This window comes from Macaca nemestrina, chromosome 16, assembly GCF_043159975.1.
Source record: "Macaca nemestrina isolate mMacNem1 chromosome 16, mMacNem.hap1, whole genome shotgun sequence".
Lineage (NCBI taxonomy): Eukaryota > Metazoa > Chordata > Mammalia > Primates > Cercopithecidae > Macaca > Macaca nemestrina.
Window position 1 is genome coordinate 37,848,019 of NC_092140.1, and position 19,765 is coordinate 37,867,783.

Sequence of the window (19,765 nt, forward strand, 5' to 3'; positions counted from 1 at the left end):
CATTTTTATGAAACTTCATATTGGTGAATAGTACCACAGTACTGCTTAAGTCAAAGGCAAGGTTTATGTATATGCAGTCTTAAACAGGCCTAAATAAGTTACTTAGAGATATGCAAATATGGAATTGCACTTTTTCTACAAAATGAGCGTTTTTCAAAGCAAATTAAGTTTTTTGGGATGCTTCAAAATGGCACGCGACATGCAGAGTGGAGCAACATGATGAGCTGCTTTCTTGCATGAGAAAAGTTACACAAGATCATCCATCACAAGCAAAATCCTTGCAGAAGCACACTCTGACCTCTCCACCATCAGCCTTTTCTTGTGCCTAAGTCTGCTGGCCTCCCGGATGGCCTCCCATCTCTGCAAGTCGGCCTCACTGCAGGGGCCAGGGGTGAAACTGACGGGAGGCACGGCGGTTCCCAGTTTCCAGGACTGAATCTTACGTGTCAGCATGTCATCTTTCTTCTGCCGATATGAAGGAACTAATATTCTACAGCTATTACTTTTTTCTTTGGATGGGCATGTCCTTTCAAGTACACAGAGAAATTTTGCTTGAATTTCTGGAGGAAGAGTCCAGGGTTCGGGGAAAGGGACTGGGTGGTATCTATCTGGAGCCCCGGACAGCGGTACTTCTTTCTTCTGTGCTGGAATTCGGCGAACAATCATATCATCTTTTTCCAAATCCGGAAGTACAAGTTCACCTTCTCTACACTGTAAAATTATATCTCGTTCTACAGAATCATCTTGCTCAGAGAACTTTCTAAAGTCTTCAAAAGCTCGGAGAACATATGGATTTGCATGGAAAGCCCCAGTCTTTCTGACAAAGAAATCATCATTCTCTAAGTCAGGATCCAGGGCCGCCATCTCCAGGTCATCTCTTCTATAGCCTGGTGCGTAAGAGAGATTCTTCCTGCGGGTTATGAGCCTTGGGCCAGAAGTGGGATCAATTTTGGTATGTGTTTCAGAAGACAAGATGTCATCAGAGTATGTTTGGAGGGCCTGAAGCAGTAAAAACTGACTGATGCACAGAGAGGAAAAAGGAAAGAGAATCTTATTAAGTTTGGGGAGAAAAGGTAATTAGCAGATCGACTAGCCAAAGGTAATTAGCAGACCAACTAGCCAGTTACTGAGGATAAATTATTTTAGAGGACCATTGGGGGACTCTTGCTAGGAATAGACTAGCATTTAATCCAACACCCATGACTTTCCTGGAAACTCTCTAAAGAAATAAGAGCAGAGCATACTTCTCAGGAAAGTTGGGCACCATAGAGGCCACGGATGGGGCTGGAGTATAGACTAAGTACCCCTCCCAGGCACACAGAAAAGCCACTCCCTGGTACCCTTTTTTCTTTTCTTTTCTTTTCTTTTTTTTTTTTTTTTTTTTTTTTTTTCAGACAGAGTTTTGCTCTGTCCCCTAGGCTGAGTGCAGTTTCGCAATCTCAGCTCACTGCAACCTCTGCCTCCTGGGTTCATGCAATTCATTTCCCTCAGCCTTCCGAGTAGCTGGGATTACAGGTGCCCCCTACCATGCCCAGCTAATTTTTGTATTTTTAGTACAGACAAGGTTTCACCATTTTAGCCAAGCTGGTCTCAAACTCCCGACCTCAAGTGATCCACCTGCCCCGGTCTCCCAAAGTACTGGGATTCCAGACATAAGCCACTGTGTTTGGCCCCTGGTACCCCTCCTTCCATTTGCCACCGTGGTCTAAGTGCCCCCTGAAGAAGAAGGAATAATCTTTGAAAGTTTCACAAGCTGGGCATCATGCACTTTATGCAATACGTATATGTAATCAGCCGGAAAAAGGGAAAATGAATTGCTCTGAAGTTTTGTAAAAGAGCTCAAGGAATCTTTCCTTGGCATTTTCCCTAGACTTGCCCTTCCCAGTCTCTACTTGAAAGTTATTTCCTTGTTCCACATCTCCACACACACCAAAACTGTAAAATTAGGTAAACTTTCTAACAAGCCTTTTTGAACTGGCTTTTCAAAAGAACTGCCACATGTAAAAATATCCTGTCTCACACATTATTGTGCTAAAGAAGAATGTTGAATCCTACAGACTTCCAAGCTGATGTAGTTGCACAGAAAGCAGCATGTTATACATTATGCTTTTGTACTAAGTCCACTAAATGAGTCAGGTTTCCTGATTCAATGCAATCAGGTCCCAGGTTAATGGAGCAGCAGAAGCAGGCAGAGGGGTGTCTGAGGCCAGACCCCCAGCAGGCAGGCTCATGCAGACAGGGGCACCTGGGCTCATCCGAAGCACTACTGCTTCTCCTGGCTGCATGGGAGTCCGGTGATTTTACAGCCCGTTTGGTAGCTAATTCCAGCAAGAGTGAAGGTCTTTGGCAGTTGCTGTCTAGCCTACGCTCTGCTTTTTGTGCTCTACTAAAAACGGTGGCGCTTCTGGCAGAACCTGAGTCCTCATCCTCAGAATCTGAATTCCTTCTACTGTGAGTGACATGGAGAAAAGAAAGGAGGAGGGAATGAGACAAAGAATTGGAGAAAAACAGAACTACTAAAAATAATGCCGTGCGACGACTATGTATGGAACAGGGCTTTTTAAGATCTAGATCCTCAGGTTTAAATTTAAACAGAAATTCATTTCCATTATATAGGTTCTGTAGACACTAGAGAACTAATTAGACTTTCTCTCTCTCTCTTATTATTATAAAAAACATGCACATAGAACCCCAGCTGGGGTACTGAATGTACAATGGTGTAATAGAAACATGCACAATGACAAACCTGAATCCCTGAAATTCTTTATACCATGGCTTATAAGTTTCCCTTTTTATTCTTTTCCAGTTCACATCTTCCGGGATCCAACATTTGGGAAGAAACTGATCAAAAGCATTCCCTGGGTTTGGCATGACTGGAGTGAGCTTGCGCACATAAAGATCATCCTTTACAATGTTGGGTATGCTTCTTGTCTTTGCTTTTTCCTCTTCCAAATAACAAGAGGACTTTGAAGCTCCTTGTACAGTTGGCCAGTTCTCCACATTGGTGCCCCAAATCCTCCTCTGATTACTGTTCAAAACATCCAACTGGTTAAGACACTGTATGAGCATTTGTGACACAGCACACAAACAGCATGCTTTCTGGTTCACAAAGTTTACACCACTGTGAACAAAGCAAATTAGTTCCCATTCTCATCACCACCACAACTCCTAGGACAAATTTATTATAACAGCATCTCATTTTAATTCAAGGATAGCTAGATACACATGGGCCAAAGATACTTCATTAGAAGCTGTGTTAAAAGAAAGAGGCACATAACAAACAATTTGGGGTGTTACTTTCTGAATTAAAATCAGCAGCATGATAGACAGCTGGATCCAGGACAAGTATTTCTGACCTCGTCAGTCCATACAGCCCCATGGCGAACATATCAGCAGGAGAAAGTATTTGCGGACAAGAATTAGGAGAGGTGATTTTCGAGATGAAATTCTGGGGCCTCTTTTTCACTTGGAATCTACGGTTGGCTAAGTCATCCAAAACTATGTCAGGAAACCTTCGTTCATCCTCAGAGTCCGAACCACTTTCAAAACCGTACGCCTCCCCGTGAGAGGAAGCTGGATTTGCAAAACCACACTCTGTTCTGCTAATTTGCTGAGAAATTAAAGGATTCTTTTCATGTCCACTAAGATCAATCAAAAAAGGAAAAACATTACATGGCAGGGCTCATCATGAACAATATAAATTATCTGGTAAGCTGAAAAATACCAATAAACTGAAGTCATGCATCTAAAAAAAGACCTAGCAAATCACATGCTGACATTCTAAAACAGAAGAAATGGCTTCAAGATATGTATAACTAAAAATAGAGGGATGAAAAATATTCTCACAAGTCAAGCTTAATATATGATCTATGAAACACATTTAAGAGCCATTCTTTTTACCACATTTAACATCCCACCACATTCGAAACGCATACGAAACTCAATAATCACACCCATTTCAGTACCTCGAAAATGTTCCATCTGCTTCTGTATAAACCGGGCTTGCCCAGCTTCTTCTGTTATCCTCATGTTTGTCCGGCTTTTTCTTCCTCAGAGGTGCTGGTACATAGGATGGCTGTCTACTTTTGTTGGGTAAAAAACGATTGAAGGGTAACGCAGTCTTTGGCTCAACAGCCGAAATCCTTCGATACGACATATCATCTTTATTATAATCTTGCATCTTGAATGTAAATTCCAAATCTGTGTCACTTTCAAAACCTATAAAGGAGGCACAAGAATTTGCTTTACTCTCCAGATTATTCGCCTAACTGAAACCCACACAGTGCGCCTGCTTTGTCTTTCCCTTAGAAACCCAGTGCTGCCACTGCTAACTGCAGGGAATATTTTTAGAAATTTGTCACGAAGTTGTGATAAGATCCATTAGGAGGAACTTGCTTTGCATACTGGAGGCACATGCAGTACATTCTTTTGCTGTTGTAGGCTCTAAGCAGAAAACGTCCTGTTTTACTAGTGAGCCCCTTTTCTTCTCGATCTCTGTCTCCATGATTTTCCATAAGATTTGTTGATGTAATACATAGAAATAAAATCTAGCAATGGAGTCACAGATACTTAAAACAACATGCAAAAGTAATTCTAGGGGAACTCAGTAATCTAAAATAAGGCATGCAGCTATCTACAATATATATGTGAGGGGAGAGATCAGGAAGGATGTAGAAAGAGAAGCAAAACAACAACAAGAAGCTTGTAAAGGGTCTGGATAGATCCGATGAACCAGAATCAGATATTAAATATGAGGTTGGACTGGATGACTTCTAAAGTTCCAAAGGAATCTCAAGTCTTATGCCCAAATGAGAGCACAGAACTCAGTTTCTTCTGAGTGGCCATGGAAATTATACTGGGAACCTTGTATTATGATTCAAAATCATTTAAACACAGATTCAAAAGAACACCCTTTGATACACCTCAAGGTCAGATAGATACAAATAGTAATCTGCTTTCTTAAAAGAAGAAGAATAAATCTACTCTTTTAAAGACAAAGGAAGAAAAGGGGAGAGAACAACACTACAGATCCAAGCCAAGTTGTCTCTCTTTCCCACCCTTCTTCTCTTCCTGCCTCTTGTGCATTGGTAAAGGTTTGGAAGTGTTACTTGCTTCTCACCAGGGTTCTCTCCGGGCCTGGCTGTGCACAGCGCCTGACAGCTACAAGCTCTCAGCAGGTAGAGCACCTGCAGGGTTAACCTGAGTTAAAGGCAGTCTCTTCCCCTCCCTCCTGCCTGGCAGGAAGCTACAGTAAATAACACTGAGAACAGTCTACAGGAAGTCGCTTAACATACAGCTGTGAGACAGGGACACGGTAAAAGGAGAGTAGAGTCTTGGTAAAAGAGAGAAAGTAAACGCAGCTATGACCATGAGGGGTAGTAGTCAATAAACTGGCGCTTTCTTTTTACCACCTTCTAAAAAATCAGACATTTATCTCTCATTTCCAGTAAGTATATCAATTACTCTTGCCAAAATCTATACATGAGGAATTTTAAAGTCAGAAAGAGACCATTTTACTTTTTAAGATAAAGTCTTTTTTTAGCCCAGTACAGTACCTGCAGATAATTTTTCCCCCAAAAATATCATTCTTGATATGAGTTTTCATGTAAAACTAGAGAATGTGACATTGCAATTCTGTTATCCTAAAAATATTACCCTGTATTATAGCGCTCATCAATTTAGGACTACAATCTAGAGGGTAGCAGTAGAATTTTAACACGCTGATCACAAAAGAGTTTCATCATCCAGGTGCCTCCATCCCAGGCTTTTTTTCCCTGCTTAGTTGTAATTTCCAAGACTTCACTTCCACACTCTTCAAAAAAGGTCTGCAGCCCCATTTCCGAGATCAGAAAGGAATGTGACAGTAGCCCTCTGCTTTTGGTTACATGGACAGGTGTCTATTCCAACTAGGATCTGAGAAGACGCCTTAGATTCCACACCACTGGGCGGGCCACTGCATCTGAACTGACTGAAGCCCGCATATTCCCACATGCCCTCTATCTTTTCCCCTTTTATTCCTTGGCTAGATATAAATTCCATCATTACATGGAGTAGGTTCTTCAGTCAGGGCAAAGAAATACAGCGGGTTCAGAATTTCAGCCTCTGCTTTTACAGCTTTAACCACTCAGATGAATCACATACTCAGATTCATTTCCTTAAACGTATTGGAATCGTCATCTAGGCTATGAATCTGTCACACCTTGACAGCAAACAGCCAATACATGTGGCAGTAATTACAAAGGTTAATGCTTAAATAGCCTTTCACATTTTTTATTTTTAAAAACTACTACTCTAAAAGATAAAGCATTCAGGTTTTTTGTTACCATGCTTAATAAATTGTTGATTGATTTTTTGGAAAACAAATTCACAGTATGTTGTATTTATATAAGTTTCACCTCAGAGGCAAAACAAATAATAAATTCTAGTTAATGATGTGCATACTGAAGTATTTAGGACAAGTGTAATATATTCTGAAATGCCTCAAAAACTAAGATGATTAAATTATAATAGAGAAAGAAAGAGGGAGGGAGGGGGAAAGAGAAAGAGAAAGAGAGAAAGAGGAGAGAGAGATGGGTATAAGCCAAATCATGCATAGTAAAACATCATGGTGGAATTAGGTGACAAACACATGTGTGTTTACTGTACAATTATTTTAAGTTTGCTGATTTTTGACATTTTTGTCATAGATATGCCAGGAAAAATATCTAGAAATAGAAAAGTAATATTCCAAATACACAAGCAATGTAAAATCCCTAACAATCAAGCAGAAATTCACAGCCAGAACTCAATGTTTTCACGCTGATGTCAGTAGAAGCATATAAATATTTCAAAAAAACTTTACTTGTGATTTCAATCTAGTCAAATCTGAATAGCTGGAGATGTGCAGTCAGAAATTGCTGATGCTATACCCAGTAGCCACAGGAATAAGATGTGCATTGAAATAACTGAACTGACCATAAGCTTGGGATTTTGAAAGAAGGTTCCTTCCCACAACAAGATGTCTCTAACATGTTTCTTTCACACTTGCTCTGTCCTAGGTTAGCTCTGACCCTGAAAGGACCAAAAGAGGATTTCTACCAGCATGTTATGTGGTGGTATATTATTCAGTCTACAAAGTTTAACATAATATTCTATCATGATAGATAGCAGTCATTTCTTCTCATCTATAGAAATAATTGTAAAAATATCTCTCTTGTTTTTGCTTAAGGGAATTTTTTTAATCTTTTGAAAAAAGCCAAGGATGAAAGTTACTCAGAAACTAGAAGAGAGTTTTTTTTTTTTTCTTTTTTTTTTGCAGAATCTTACATTCCTTTCTATGTTTAGATATATCAGTTTATAGAACTCGTGAACACAAATTAAGCCTGAATCTGGAGACAGAAGAGCCAGGATAGATTATCACTGATAAAACAGGTCACAATTAACTGTCACCTCCCAGTCCTTTCCAGAAATGAAACTTTTCAAAAATGAAACTATCACCATCATGAAGGAGAAAAAAATAACAAAACCCCCAGTTATACTTGAGTCTCTATGAAAATCCACTTCTAAGTGAAATTTCTGCCTAGTTTTTGCTCCATTTTTCTATTCTCTCTTGCTCCCAGTTCCCCCTTGATATGCAAACAAATAAACTGACAGCCAAAACACAACACACCTTCACGCCCCCCTCTCAACGTGATATCAGAGGAGCAGCTTGTCAATGACCTCGAGCCCAAAGAGTCCAAGCTTTCAAAGGAATCTTCTCTCTTATGGTGCCTTGGAGGAGCCAGAAATTCTCCACGTTCAGGACACCAGATGTCACCGTAGCCACTGTCCCTGCCACTTCTTTTCAGGAAGCTGGAGTCTTCAAGTGCCTAAAGAAACATTTTTTAAAGAATAGTAAGTTAAATAAACTTCCAAAAAATATCATCAATCGGTTATTACTTGCTTGTTTGCCTAATTTAAATTGGGTTTCATTTGACATGTAAGGCAATGAGGTTTCTGTCGGACATAGAAAAAAGCTGATGAAAAACAGAAAATAAATTTATAATTGTTTCCCCACAACTGACACAATAAGGAGGTATTCAATATTCAAAGTAACAATAAGGAGATATTCAATATTATTTAATAAACTAGTACATATGTTCTATTCAAAAATAAGGAAAATTACTAGTTTAATGAAAGTTCACAGAGTAACACTGAAATGCTAAACTCAGTTATTACAGTTCTCCAGCAATAAATGTGAAAAGAGGCAAAGAGAAAAACTAACCTTAACTTAGTCATCCAAAAGGAGATAAATCAACAAGATTATATTCACTCTATCTCCAGGAAATATCTGTGATGGCTTATATAACATAAAACCTTAACAACTGAAGTTATTTAACCCTCCCCCCCAGAAAAATAAAAAGGAGCAAGTGGGCATAAATTTCACAGAATTCATGTACTCTCACTAATTATACAACCTGGTTCTAAGGTCCTGGCAGCTGGCTTATCCTTCTTGTTGAATCAAGGGAAGCATACTTGTTTGCTGACATATATAACTTATTTTCTATGGACCTAAATAAAATATTAATTTTTTCTTTTTTTCTTTTCTTTTTTTTTTTTTTTTTTTTGAGATGGAGTCTCGCTCTGTCGCCCAGGCTGGAGTGCAGTGGCCGGATCTCAGCTCACTGCAAGCTCCGCCTCCTGGGTTTTGGCCATTCTCCTGCCTCAGCCTCCCGAGTAGCTGGGACTACAGGCACCCGCCACCTCGCCCGGCTAGTTTTCTGTACTTTTTAGTAGAGACGGGGTTTTACCGTGTTAGCTAGGATGGTCTCGATCTCCTGACCTCGTGATCTGCCCGTCTCGGCCTCCCAAAGTGCTGAGATTACAGGCTTGAGCCACCGCGCCCGGCCAAAATATTAATTTTTTATTGGCTCATATAAAGGATACACAGAAACATCACAAATGATGTTAACTGTAGGTTTGTGAATTATATAGAACTTACTCAAGATAAGCACTTTTAACTAACATTCTTCGGTGAATGTTAGTGACAAAATGTAACCTGGCTTTTTAAACATTAGGACGTGAGTAAAATTTACAAAGCCCATGGTGCAGTCCTGACTTATAGTAATCAATGAATATCTAGTAACTACAATGTTTTATACGGTGAAGATAATTTTGCCATAGTAAAAATCAGAAATGTTACTTTCAGATGAGCTTACTAATACAGAGACAATTTAAAGAACCTAGTAATTACTAACAATCAAACATATTATGTGAACCTTGATTAAGTCATGATTCAAAATAAAAAGTGCTATGAAAAGTAGCTGGAGACAAGTATGAAAGTTTTAATGTCAACTGAACATTAGATAATGGGGAATATCTAAGTTTTCTTAAATATAATAAACATTGTAGCTATATAGAAGAATATTCATATTCTTAGGAGATGCATACTGAGTATTTGGGGAGAAATACACCTGTAGTTTATATTAAAATGGTTAAGTAAAAACATAGATGGATGGATAAACACATATGTAGATAAAGCCAGTATGGAAAATTGTAATAATTGAACCAGATGGTGCACATCTGGGAATTTGTTGTACTCTTCTTTCAATTTTTAATTATAAATATTTTCAACATATGAAAAAGCTGAAGAGTTTGTAGTGAATAATTAGCAGCTGTCTCAGGCATACTTTTGATCTAATACCGTCAATTCATGATTCAATTGTCTGACAACTGTTTGGAGCACTAAAAAGGTCTAGCAGATTTCAGGGGGATTTCATGTGCTTTAGATGCCGACACCCTGCCATTAGAGCTGACATCCTGTCATGAAAATGCTAGTGCCTACCTTACATCCTGCTACTTCCAAGCAGATGGGGAAGCCAGGCCTAGTGCTGGTGCCGCCAAAATGCTTCTCAAAATACAGAAAGACTTTTTTAAATGTAAGTGTTTAGATCTGTCAGGTTTCTTAGACACTTAGTTGTTAAGGCCTCAGAGTTCAACACTCAAGATAGATGTTTGACCTCATAAATGTTAAAGTTATTGATGACAGCCACTTCAGTTATAAAATAACCTTTGGCCCTGGTGCCTGGCTTTTAAGGAGGCACCCTGACAAGTCAACTAAAATGAGTCACCTCCAACTTCTAAGATGACTGACTGAGGTGCTACAACTTCCACCAGTGATTTTTTAACTGGTATTTTATATAAGTTTGTAAGCATTATCCGTTTAAATGGGAAATGCCTGATGAACACATTGGTTTTGATTTTAACAGAACTGATACAAAACATATGATATAGTCACATGCCTCTAACAGCTACCCCTACTTTATTATAATGGAATGGAACCACAACCATAGTTTTATAAACCATAAGGTCTTCATCTACCTCCTCTGGTTTTGAAACTGGTAACAGGAAACAGTCTTTGATAAAGCATTCCTGGCATAGACACTGTACCAGGATGATTCAACCTAAGTCAGACTGTCATTAAAAGGACCAAAGGCTATAAAGAGAACCCTAGTACAGAAGCCAAAGTCCCACATGGGTTGTTTTTTTTTTTTGGGGTTTTTTTTTTGTTTTTTTTTTTGAGACACAGTTTTGCTCTTGTTGCCCAGGCTTGGCTCACTGAAACCTCTGCCTCCCAGGTTCAAGCGATTCTCCTGCCTCAGCCTCCCAAGTAGCTGGGATTACAGGCATGCGCCACCACACCCAGTTATTTTTGTATTTTTAGTAGAGATGGGGTTTATCCATGTTGGTCAGGCTGGTCTCGAACTCCCAACTTCGGGTGATCCGCCCGCCTCAGCCTCCCAAAGTGCTGGGATTACAGGCGTGAGCCACTGTGCCCAGTATCCCACATAGGTTTTAACCAAAAGTGTTATTAGCTGAAATAACTGTAAGGCAAGGATTTCCCCGTGCTCAAAGCCCCCTGAAATTCCTCCATTAGAGTCTCACTATTCTTCATTGCAGTGACCAATATGCTCACCTATCTTAGACAATTGTGCTTTATGAGGTTAGGTAATCTCTCATGAGTGTTTTCCCGACACTTAGTACAATCTGTATGCATGTTAATATCTCAGCTATTTCCTGAATTAACTTATTCAAGGAATTTGAATAGAGTGTTATTGACTCCTTACATTTTGGTGGTGAACAGGAATACCTGTATCTTCTAGGCTCTATAATCCCATCTCTTGCTATAATACATGTGGCTGGGCCCCTAAAGATCAGGGTAGGTGCAAGCCAAGGTTATCATGTTCATCCTGGCCTAAAATTTCTTTCAATCACAGCAACTAATATTTATTGCAACCTTACGATGTGCTACAGACTAATGCTAAATGCCTTACTGGTGTGGTATCATTTAACCATTAGAGAAACCCATGAAGCAATGAATACTAATTAGATGATGAAATACCATTGTGACTACACAAAAGGGCTCTTCAGAGTCCTACAAATTTCCCTGAATAAATACCCCTACCCAGAGAAATTCGTTTTTCCCATGTGGATCTTATAAATGAAGATTTGGCAGAACTACAGTCAGTCCTGGCACTTGGCTCTCTGCAAACAGTCCTCAAGCATTCAAAAGGCTGTCACATTGATTCCAAAATATGAATGAGTAGAAATGTGTATAAAACAAAGGATTCTAACTTAAAAACCTTATATCAAGTTCCAGTTAACACCATGTCCTACTCTTTAGGAAACAGAGGCAACATGGTAGAATTGTGGGGATATGAAAGTGTGAGCATTAAAGACCATCATTTATGATAAGAACACACTACTACAAAGAAATTGAGTAAATTCCATGCGTGTTAACAGTCCAGGAAGCACCTCTCTACTACAGGTTGAGTTTACAATGAGTATAGAAATACTTAAGCTACATAAAGTGTGTAAGGAAGGAAATCAATGCATGTGTCATCAAATTACATAGAATTAAAAGGTAAGCAAGTCTCTCTACCTTGGAAATTGCTCTGGATTAGATCCAACTCAATCCTTGATGGCAGCATATAAAGCCAGTAAATGAGTAACATTCCTCTTTACTCAGTCCAATCGAGAGTGGGACAAAGAGAGTCAGAGTTGCCATATTTGTTATAGAGGAGGAGAAGAAGAAGAGAGGAGGAAGGGAAAGTAGTGATACTGTATTACAGCAGTAATCTCACACAGATGTAGTTCACTTACCTTCGTCAGGGCTTGTCCTAAAAGATTCTCAAATGCTTTCAAATTAAGATGGGGACCATTATAGTATGGGTTGCTTTGTGCTTTTCTTCCCAGCCAGTACAATGTTATCAAAACCTTAAAAAAAAAAAAAAAAATCCATGAATAACAAGATCAGTCGATTAGCAACCAACTGCAAGCTCAAATGTAGGTGAGTACTGTAGATAAATGATAGCACATATTACTCTGTGGGTGAAAAGTAGACTTTCTTTTAAGTTTATGGGAAAGGGAAAAGGCATTAAAAATCTTAATTTTTCTTGCTAAATTTTCCTGTCTCTGAGCAAGTTCTTAGACCAAAAGTCCAGACTCCAAAAGGTAGTCATGCATATACTCTACTAGTATATATGAAGAAGGAAAAAAAATAAGAGAAAACACAAATGAAACTTTTAAAGCAATCAATATTTTTTCATTGAACTTACAGAATGATCACCTAAACATCAATAATTCTCAGCTTCCTTAATAAGGATGTTAAACTTTTTAATAAAACTGCAACATTTTTAGATATTCTTGCAATTCCCATAAAATATTGTAAAACGTATGAGTCTACATTGATCAATTACCCAGAGCCCTTAAACATTCAGTACTTTTCCTTAAAGTCTAAATTGGTAGTTTCCTATTTACTCCTATAAAAATCTTAAAATATGTTTACTTGCCTTTAGCATATTACTAACACATAACAAACAGCTTCCTAAATGTAACCTATCCTCTTATACCACTCTAACCAAATGTTTTAAAATTTTATTTTATTTTAAGTTCTGGGATACATGTGCAGGATGTGCAGGTTTGTTACGTAGGTAAAAGTGTGCCATTGTGGTTTGCTGCCCCTATCAACCCATCACCTGGCTATTAAGTCCCACATGCATTAGCTATTTATCCTGAGGCTCTCCTTCCCCCCATCACCCGACAGGCCCTAATGTGTGTTGTTCCCCTCTCTGTGTCCATGAGTTCTCATTGTTCAGCTCTGGAATACTATGCAGCCATTAAAGGAAACAAGATCATGTCCTTTGCAGGGACATGGTCAGAGCTGGAAGCCGTTATCCTCAGCAAACTAATGGAGGAGCAGAAAACCAAATACCACATGTTCTCCCTTATAAGTGGGAGCTGAACAATCTAACCATATATTGTAATACATACATTTAAACATATCTACTGTTTGTAACTCATTGGTTTGTAACCGAAAATTTAATTAGAAAAGAGATGTAGAGTATACTTTTAGATTCACTGCCTTCTTACAGAACATGGTAGTGAAAACCACTTATAATGCTACATTAAGGTAAATGTATCTTACATTTTTCACTCTCCTATCAGTCTCTTCTTGCCTGTAAAGAAAGAAAATATCTATTAGGTAATATCCGTGAACCTTAAATTATTAATTATAGCTAGAAAAAAACTCATTTTTCTTCTAAAGTTCTATGAATATTAATATTACATGGAAGTTCAGATCTCTTAGAGCTCATATTATCTCCATCAGAAGAATTTTTCCATATTCATTGATTCGACAAAAGTATAATGCATTGATTTTCTGTATTCATTGATATTCATTAATATAAATGTCAGTTTTCTATAAAAAGCAGTGCTATTTTTTCATTTTATTTGTTTTAGTCTAATTTTTAAATATGTTATATGCATTTTTTGTATTTCCTTCTTAAACAAGGTTTAAACCCAATGAGGGCGGATCAGTGTGTTCATGAAAGAAAAACTGGGAAATGGGGGGAAAAAACCTTAAAAACACACAGAGGCCGGGTGTGGTGGTTCACACCTGTAATCCCAGCACTTTGGGAGGCCGAGGCGGGTGGATCATGAGGTCAGGAGATTGAGACCATCCTGGCTAACACGGTGAAACCCCATCTCTACTAAAAATAAAAAAAATTAGCCGGGCGTGGTGGCAGACGCCTGTAGTCCCAGCTACTCGGGAGGCTGAGGCAGGAGAATGGTGTGAACCCAGGAGGCAGAGCTTGCAGTGAGCCGAGATTGGGCCACTGCACTCCAGCCTGGGCGACAGAGCAAGACTCCATATCAAAACAACAACAACAACAAACAAACAAAAAACATACACACACAAAGAAAAATAAAAGCGACTTTGCACTGAGGTTTTTTGGGGGGGTTTTTTTGCCATCATCCATAAGGTTTTTCATCCAAGTTCCCCAGAGCAAACTGCTCAGAGACTTTGACCCTGCAAATGTTGAAAAGTGGCAGTTTAAAAAACAGCCATGAACCTCTGCCTGAAGAAACTTCACTGTATTATAAGAATCATGGGTTTTTTGCTCACATATGAAAGGGTATGATACTTATGGGAGAAGTTAAAAAGAGGCAGATGTCACCACAGTGTTGAAGAAGCAACAAAATGCTTCTTCACAAAGGGATGGGTCATCCTAAAAAGAAAGCACTTCCCCTCATTAGAGACACTTAAGCAGGATCGGTGTGAATTCAGAGACTTGTAGAAGCCTGAGTGAGAAAGCTTCTAAGTGGCCTGTCCAGTCTAACAGTACAGTAGTATATTTCAAGATAAAATATACACACATCTATATATGCATGTAGAAGACATCAACATAAAACACATATATATTCATATATACAAAGAAAAAATAAAAGGAGAATGTGAGTACACAGAGACAAATTTTTAACTTAACTTTCAAAGAATCAACAAGGCAACTAAGACCATTCCTTTTCAGAAAACAAACATGTACTGAAATGAACCTAAGAATAGCATGCACCTCTCACCCACCTCCCAAAACAACATTTCAACAATGAAATTCATGAACTCTCACACTACTGATGGAAATGTAAATTGGTACAACTACTTAAACTCTTAAGTCACTTGGTAATATGTATTCAAGCTAAATACATTGATATTATACAACCTAATAATTCCATTCCTAGGTATACATCCAACATAAACGCTTACATATGTTAACAAAAAGTTATATACAAGAATGTTTATCACAGTACTATTCAACACAACAAAAACTAGAAGCAGGGTCGATGTCTTTAACATTATGATAGATAAATTATGGCATATCCACATAATGAAATATCATATGGCAATGAAAATAACCTTCAACTACATTCAACCACAAGTTCAACCTCTCAAATAATGGAAAGAAAAAGAAGCCAAATGCAAAAGAGTTCCGGTTGTATTATTCTATTCATATAAAGTACAAAGACAGGCTGAACAAAAAAATGCTGTTAGAAGTCAGGGCAGTGGTAACCCTTGTGGGAAGAGAATGACAGAAGAGATTAGAAGGGGATGGGGCACTAGGATGCCAACTGTTTATGCTTCGATCTGGAAGCTGGCTACCTAGGTGTGCTCAGTTTCCAAAAGGTATTTACGTTGTACATTTATAATATGTATACTTTTCTGTATATTATCCTTCAAAAAAGTAAACAAGTAGAATAAATTCCACAGCCCATGTGCTCAAACCATAGCTTATCTCTTGAGTAAAAAGAAAATTATCTTACAAAAATCCACAGCAATGGCTGGGTGCAGTGGCTTATGCCTGTAATCCCAGCACTTTGGGAGGCTGAGGCAGGCACATCCCCTGAGGTCAGGAGTTCGAGACCAGCCTGGCCAACACGGGGAAACCTGCCTCTACTAAAAGGACAAAAATTAGCCGGGCGTGGTGGTCAGTGCCTGTAATCCCAGCTACTCAGGAGGCTGAGGCAGGAAAACAGCTTGAACCCAGGAGGCAGAGGTTGCAATGAGCTGAGATTGCGCCACTGCATTCCAGCCTGGGCGACAAGAGCAAGACTCCATCTCAAACAAACAAGCAAACAAACAACCCAGCACTTTAACTTAGAAGTAGTAAGTGGGGAAAGTCACTAGAAACTGACAACAAAAAATAGCAGAGTTGCAAATATATAGCCCCTTTTTTAGACTAATAACCAATATACACATGTCAAACATTAAATTAGCCAAAGCACAAAAGAACCATCAATGCCCAAGACAAAGAATGCACTGGGCTGAACATCCTCCCACTTTGATCATAAGCACACTCAAGGCAGAAGGAAAAACAGAGCTCTCTTGAACCCCTGACCTCATTTCCACAGTCCTCATAAAGGTTTCTAATCCAACACACTCGTTTGCTTTTCACTTTTTATCATGATAAAACAATCATTGGAAATACAAGTGATGTCCTATTCTGTGATAAACACAATAAGCAGTGACCCTTCCATTATTACCTTTTATTCACTTTACATTCCCTTCTAAATATGAGCATTTATAACATGCTCTTGGACATGATACATGGACCAGCCAAATTAGTGTCCTATCTCTGAAATGCAAGGCCAGGAATTCAAGTAGTCAATGATTTGCTGGAGTAAACAGAGTTTACTCTGTCACATACAAATGTAACCCACTGCATGGAAGTCGGTAACCAAGCAGCTCCTTTGCCTGTCATGTGGCCACAGGGCATAACCCAAAGTCCTTTAAAACAGAACTACTGCAACGGTGAAGGGGAAGTTCTCAGTAACGCGGGTAACACACACACTCCATGAACCAGCCAACTTACTGCACAACACCTCAGAATGAAATATAAGACAGCCTTAGCTCCAAAGTTGGGTACATCTTCAAGTGCATGGGCTTTAGAGTCAGATCTGGGTCTCACCGTGTTCATTCAGCAATTTACTTGACTCTCAAAGCTTTGGTTTCCTTCTGGACAAAGCAGGGATAATGCGCTCTGTTTCAGTAGATTAGAAGGATATTTCCTTCTAATGGTGAAGTGTTCATCAAGAAACAAGCCAGGCACAGTGGCTCATTTCTGTAATCCCAACACTTTGAAACACCTAGATGGGAGGATCACTTGAGTCCAGGAGCTTAAAATTAACAGCCTGGAAAACATAGCAAGACCCTGTCTCTTAAACAATGTAAAAATTAGCTAGGCACAGTAGCACATGCCTATAGTTCCAGCTACTTGGGAGGCTGAGGACAGAAGGATCTCTTGAACCCAGGAATTCAAGGCTGCAGTGACCTATGACCGCACTACTGCACTCCAGCCTGGGCGACAAAGTGAGACCCTGTCTCAAAAAAAGGAAGAGAAGAGAGAGGGGGCAGAGGAGGAGGGGAGAGACAGAAGAACCCATACCTGCATTGAAACCCAAATCTACAATAAAAATGGGTACAGATGAAATATTAATAGTTTCAAAAAATACCTATCTTGGGTGTGTTGATAGCCCTTACTCTACACTATGATCAAAGAACAACAATTATTACAAGGCTGGAAGCTATGTGATGGCAAGGCCCATCACTAGGCCCCAATATTTAGAATTGCAACTAGCCCACCTGACACACCCAATCTCTCATCCGTGCTTTATTTTTGTATTTATAACCATCTACTCTATGCATTTTTTTCTCTCCCCTATCTGAATCCAAAAACTTTTGTGATTTTGTTCACTGCCATATTCCAACTGCCTTAAGACAGGGTCTACCACTTGGCAAGCACATAAAAATATTTGATTAAAAATGCCTTGCACAGTACATGGCACACAGATGCTCTCAAACTCTGGTTAAATAGTTTATTTAACCTATAGAAATGTAAATTAGCAAGAAAAAGCCTGAAATGATAAAAGCTCAGGGGATAATAAATACTCATACGATGTCAGAGAACAATTAAATTGCATTAACCTACTTAAAATATGTCCAATTTTGACTCAAATTGTATTGATACTCATAATTATGCTTCTTACTAAGCTGTTATCCTTAAATTGCAATAAAATGGAATTCTTTAGAATCAAATCAATAATCCCTCCAAAAAACAGATACAGAAACAAAGATCAAAGTGCTTTGTACAAACTTCAAAGGACTGAATACAAAGCTTCCATGCTGGTCTATGTGATGAAAAAGCTTCCTAACAGAGCTCTGAAAGACAGAGCCCAAAGAACCCATACCTGCACTGAAACCCAAATCTGCATTAAAAATGGGTAGATATGCGGGAGGCGGAGCTTGCAGTGAGCTGAGATCACGCCACTGCACTCGAGCCTGGGCAATTCCATCTAGAGAAAAAAAAATAATAATAAGGGTAGATATGAAATATTAATAGTTGCAAAAAAAATACCTATCTTGGGTATGTTCACAGCCCTTACTCTATACTTGGATCATACATTAACTTTTAAATGTTTAATATTTAAGAAATAGCAAATATAGCATAGATATAATATTCCACTCTATTAATGGAATAGCTCTGATGAGTCCTTTGCTTCCTGGCAAAGGGCCAGAAACTATAAGCCCACCATGGACATCTGAGCTTTCTGCCAGAGAGTAGGAACAAGGGAGCCCCCAAGCTCTCAGGTGAACTCATCCAGCTGTAATCATCTTATCCTCACTGCTACTATGTTGCCTTAGAACCAGGAAGCTCTAGGTCTGATTCTCTTTTCTTTATCCAAAGGTTTTAAAATACTAGTAGCAAATCAATCAAGAACTATCATTTCTAACCAAAGGACCGAGGGAAAAAAAGTTCACACAGATGCTGTGGCTCTTCAGGGATCCCAGACCGGGTCCTTCCCTGAGGAAGAAGCTTGGTCGAGTGCAGGACTTTAGGGTTCAGACCTCCACGTAAATTCTGGCTGCACTTCCAGTAGCTGTGAGAACTTGACTGCATCACTTCACTGTCTCCAAAGCCTCGCCTGTAAAATTGGAACAACAGTACCAGCCTCACTGGGCTTTAGTGAGAGATTTAAAGAATGCTTAATCAAAGCAGAACAAGTGAGTGAGACAATTCAAGGCTATTCCTTAAAATTATCCACCTCAACCAAACTACTAGGGAACAGGGCAGTGGCTGGAGGACAGTCAACTCCGCCCCTTCCACCCCCCACACACAGTTTTCCTCCTCAGAAGAGAAATTTCTGTGAAGAATAATTCAAGGCACTCTTTTATGTTATACTTTCCTTGCGCGTTTGCCATGGAAGGCTTTAAACAAGGAAAAGAAATAATATCTAGAAGGTTAAACCAAGAGCAAGGCACACTGGCATGGTATTATCATTGTCCAAACTTCCATGTTGGACCCAAGCCAGCCCTCCCCACACATCCTTGGTTTACCAGGGCCTGCCTTGGCCAAATACCCTTAAATTTTCCAAAATCTGAGGAAAAAGGTGCCTACACAGCCAAAATGTATCTTCATTTATGATCGAGTTTGGGAATAAGGTGCTAATGGATGAGATTATAGTTTTACCACAGTGCACCAGCCAGTTATGTTCTAGGGCTAGGGCTGCACCAAAAATATTTCCAAATACCTTCTGTTTATCCAAGGAGCTAACTCTGGGCCCATGCACATGCACCCAGCATCGCCTTCCCCAGAGTATCTTTGGAGCATACTCTAAGGAGTCTGCGTGTGGGCCCCGACAGCAGGGAGCTGGAGCCACGCTGGCCACATGGTTGTATCCCAGAGTCCATCAAAGGCCTAGCTAAGAACAGCCAAGCATTTAAATGTTCACATATGAGCTACCAAAGCCACTCACAGAACCAGCTCAGCAGATCGGGGCCAAGACAGACGGAAGAAATTTTTCCCCACATGGGAGTAAAGCTTCACAGAATTTGCCACAGAATCCCACTGCTCCGTGTTCCTCTCGCATGTCTTAGTACCCCTCTTCCTCAAGGTACCAGCATTCTCATTTGCAA

General features: G+C 39.4%; 1 protein-coding gene across 18 annotated transcripts in view; it reads right to left on the reverse strand.

Annotated features, from left to right (window-relative positions):
• The window catches only part of LOC105481741 (LIM domain 7), a 233,405-nt gene that overhangs the window by 50,796 nt on the left and 162,844 nt on the right, over window positions 1-19,765 (reverse strand). For 7 of the 18 annotated variants that reach the window (XM_011741458.2, XM_011741455.2, XM_011741457.2 and 4 more), the window contains 8 exons: window positions 13,445-13,475; window positions 12,121-12,234; window positions 7,649-7,847; window positions 3,966-4,218; window positions 3,357-3,641; window positions 2,747-3,028; window positions 2,246-2,449; window positions 299-1,018 (listed from right to left, as the gene is read on the reverse strand). In XM_011741458.2, the coding sequence (XP_011739760.2) occupies window positions 299-1,018; window positions 2,246-2,449; window positions 2,747-3,028; window positions 3,357-3,641; window positions 3,966-4,218; window positions 7,649-7,847; window positions 12,121-12,234; window positions 13,445-13,475 (2,088 nt within the window). The remainder of the gene's footprint in view (window positions 1-298; window positions 1,019-2,245; window positions 2,450-2,746; window positions 3,029-3,356; window positions 3,642-3,965; window positions 4,219-7,648; window positions 7,848-12,120; window positions 12,235-13,444; window positions 13,476-19,765) is intronic. The other 11 variants (XM_011741465.2, XM_011741464.2, XM_071081204.1 and 8 more) reach the window with 4 other exon arrangements.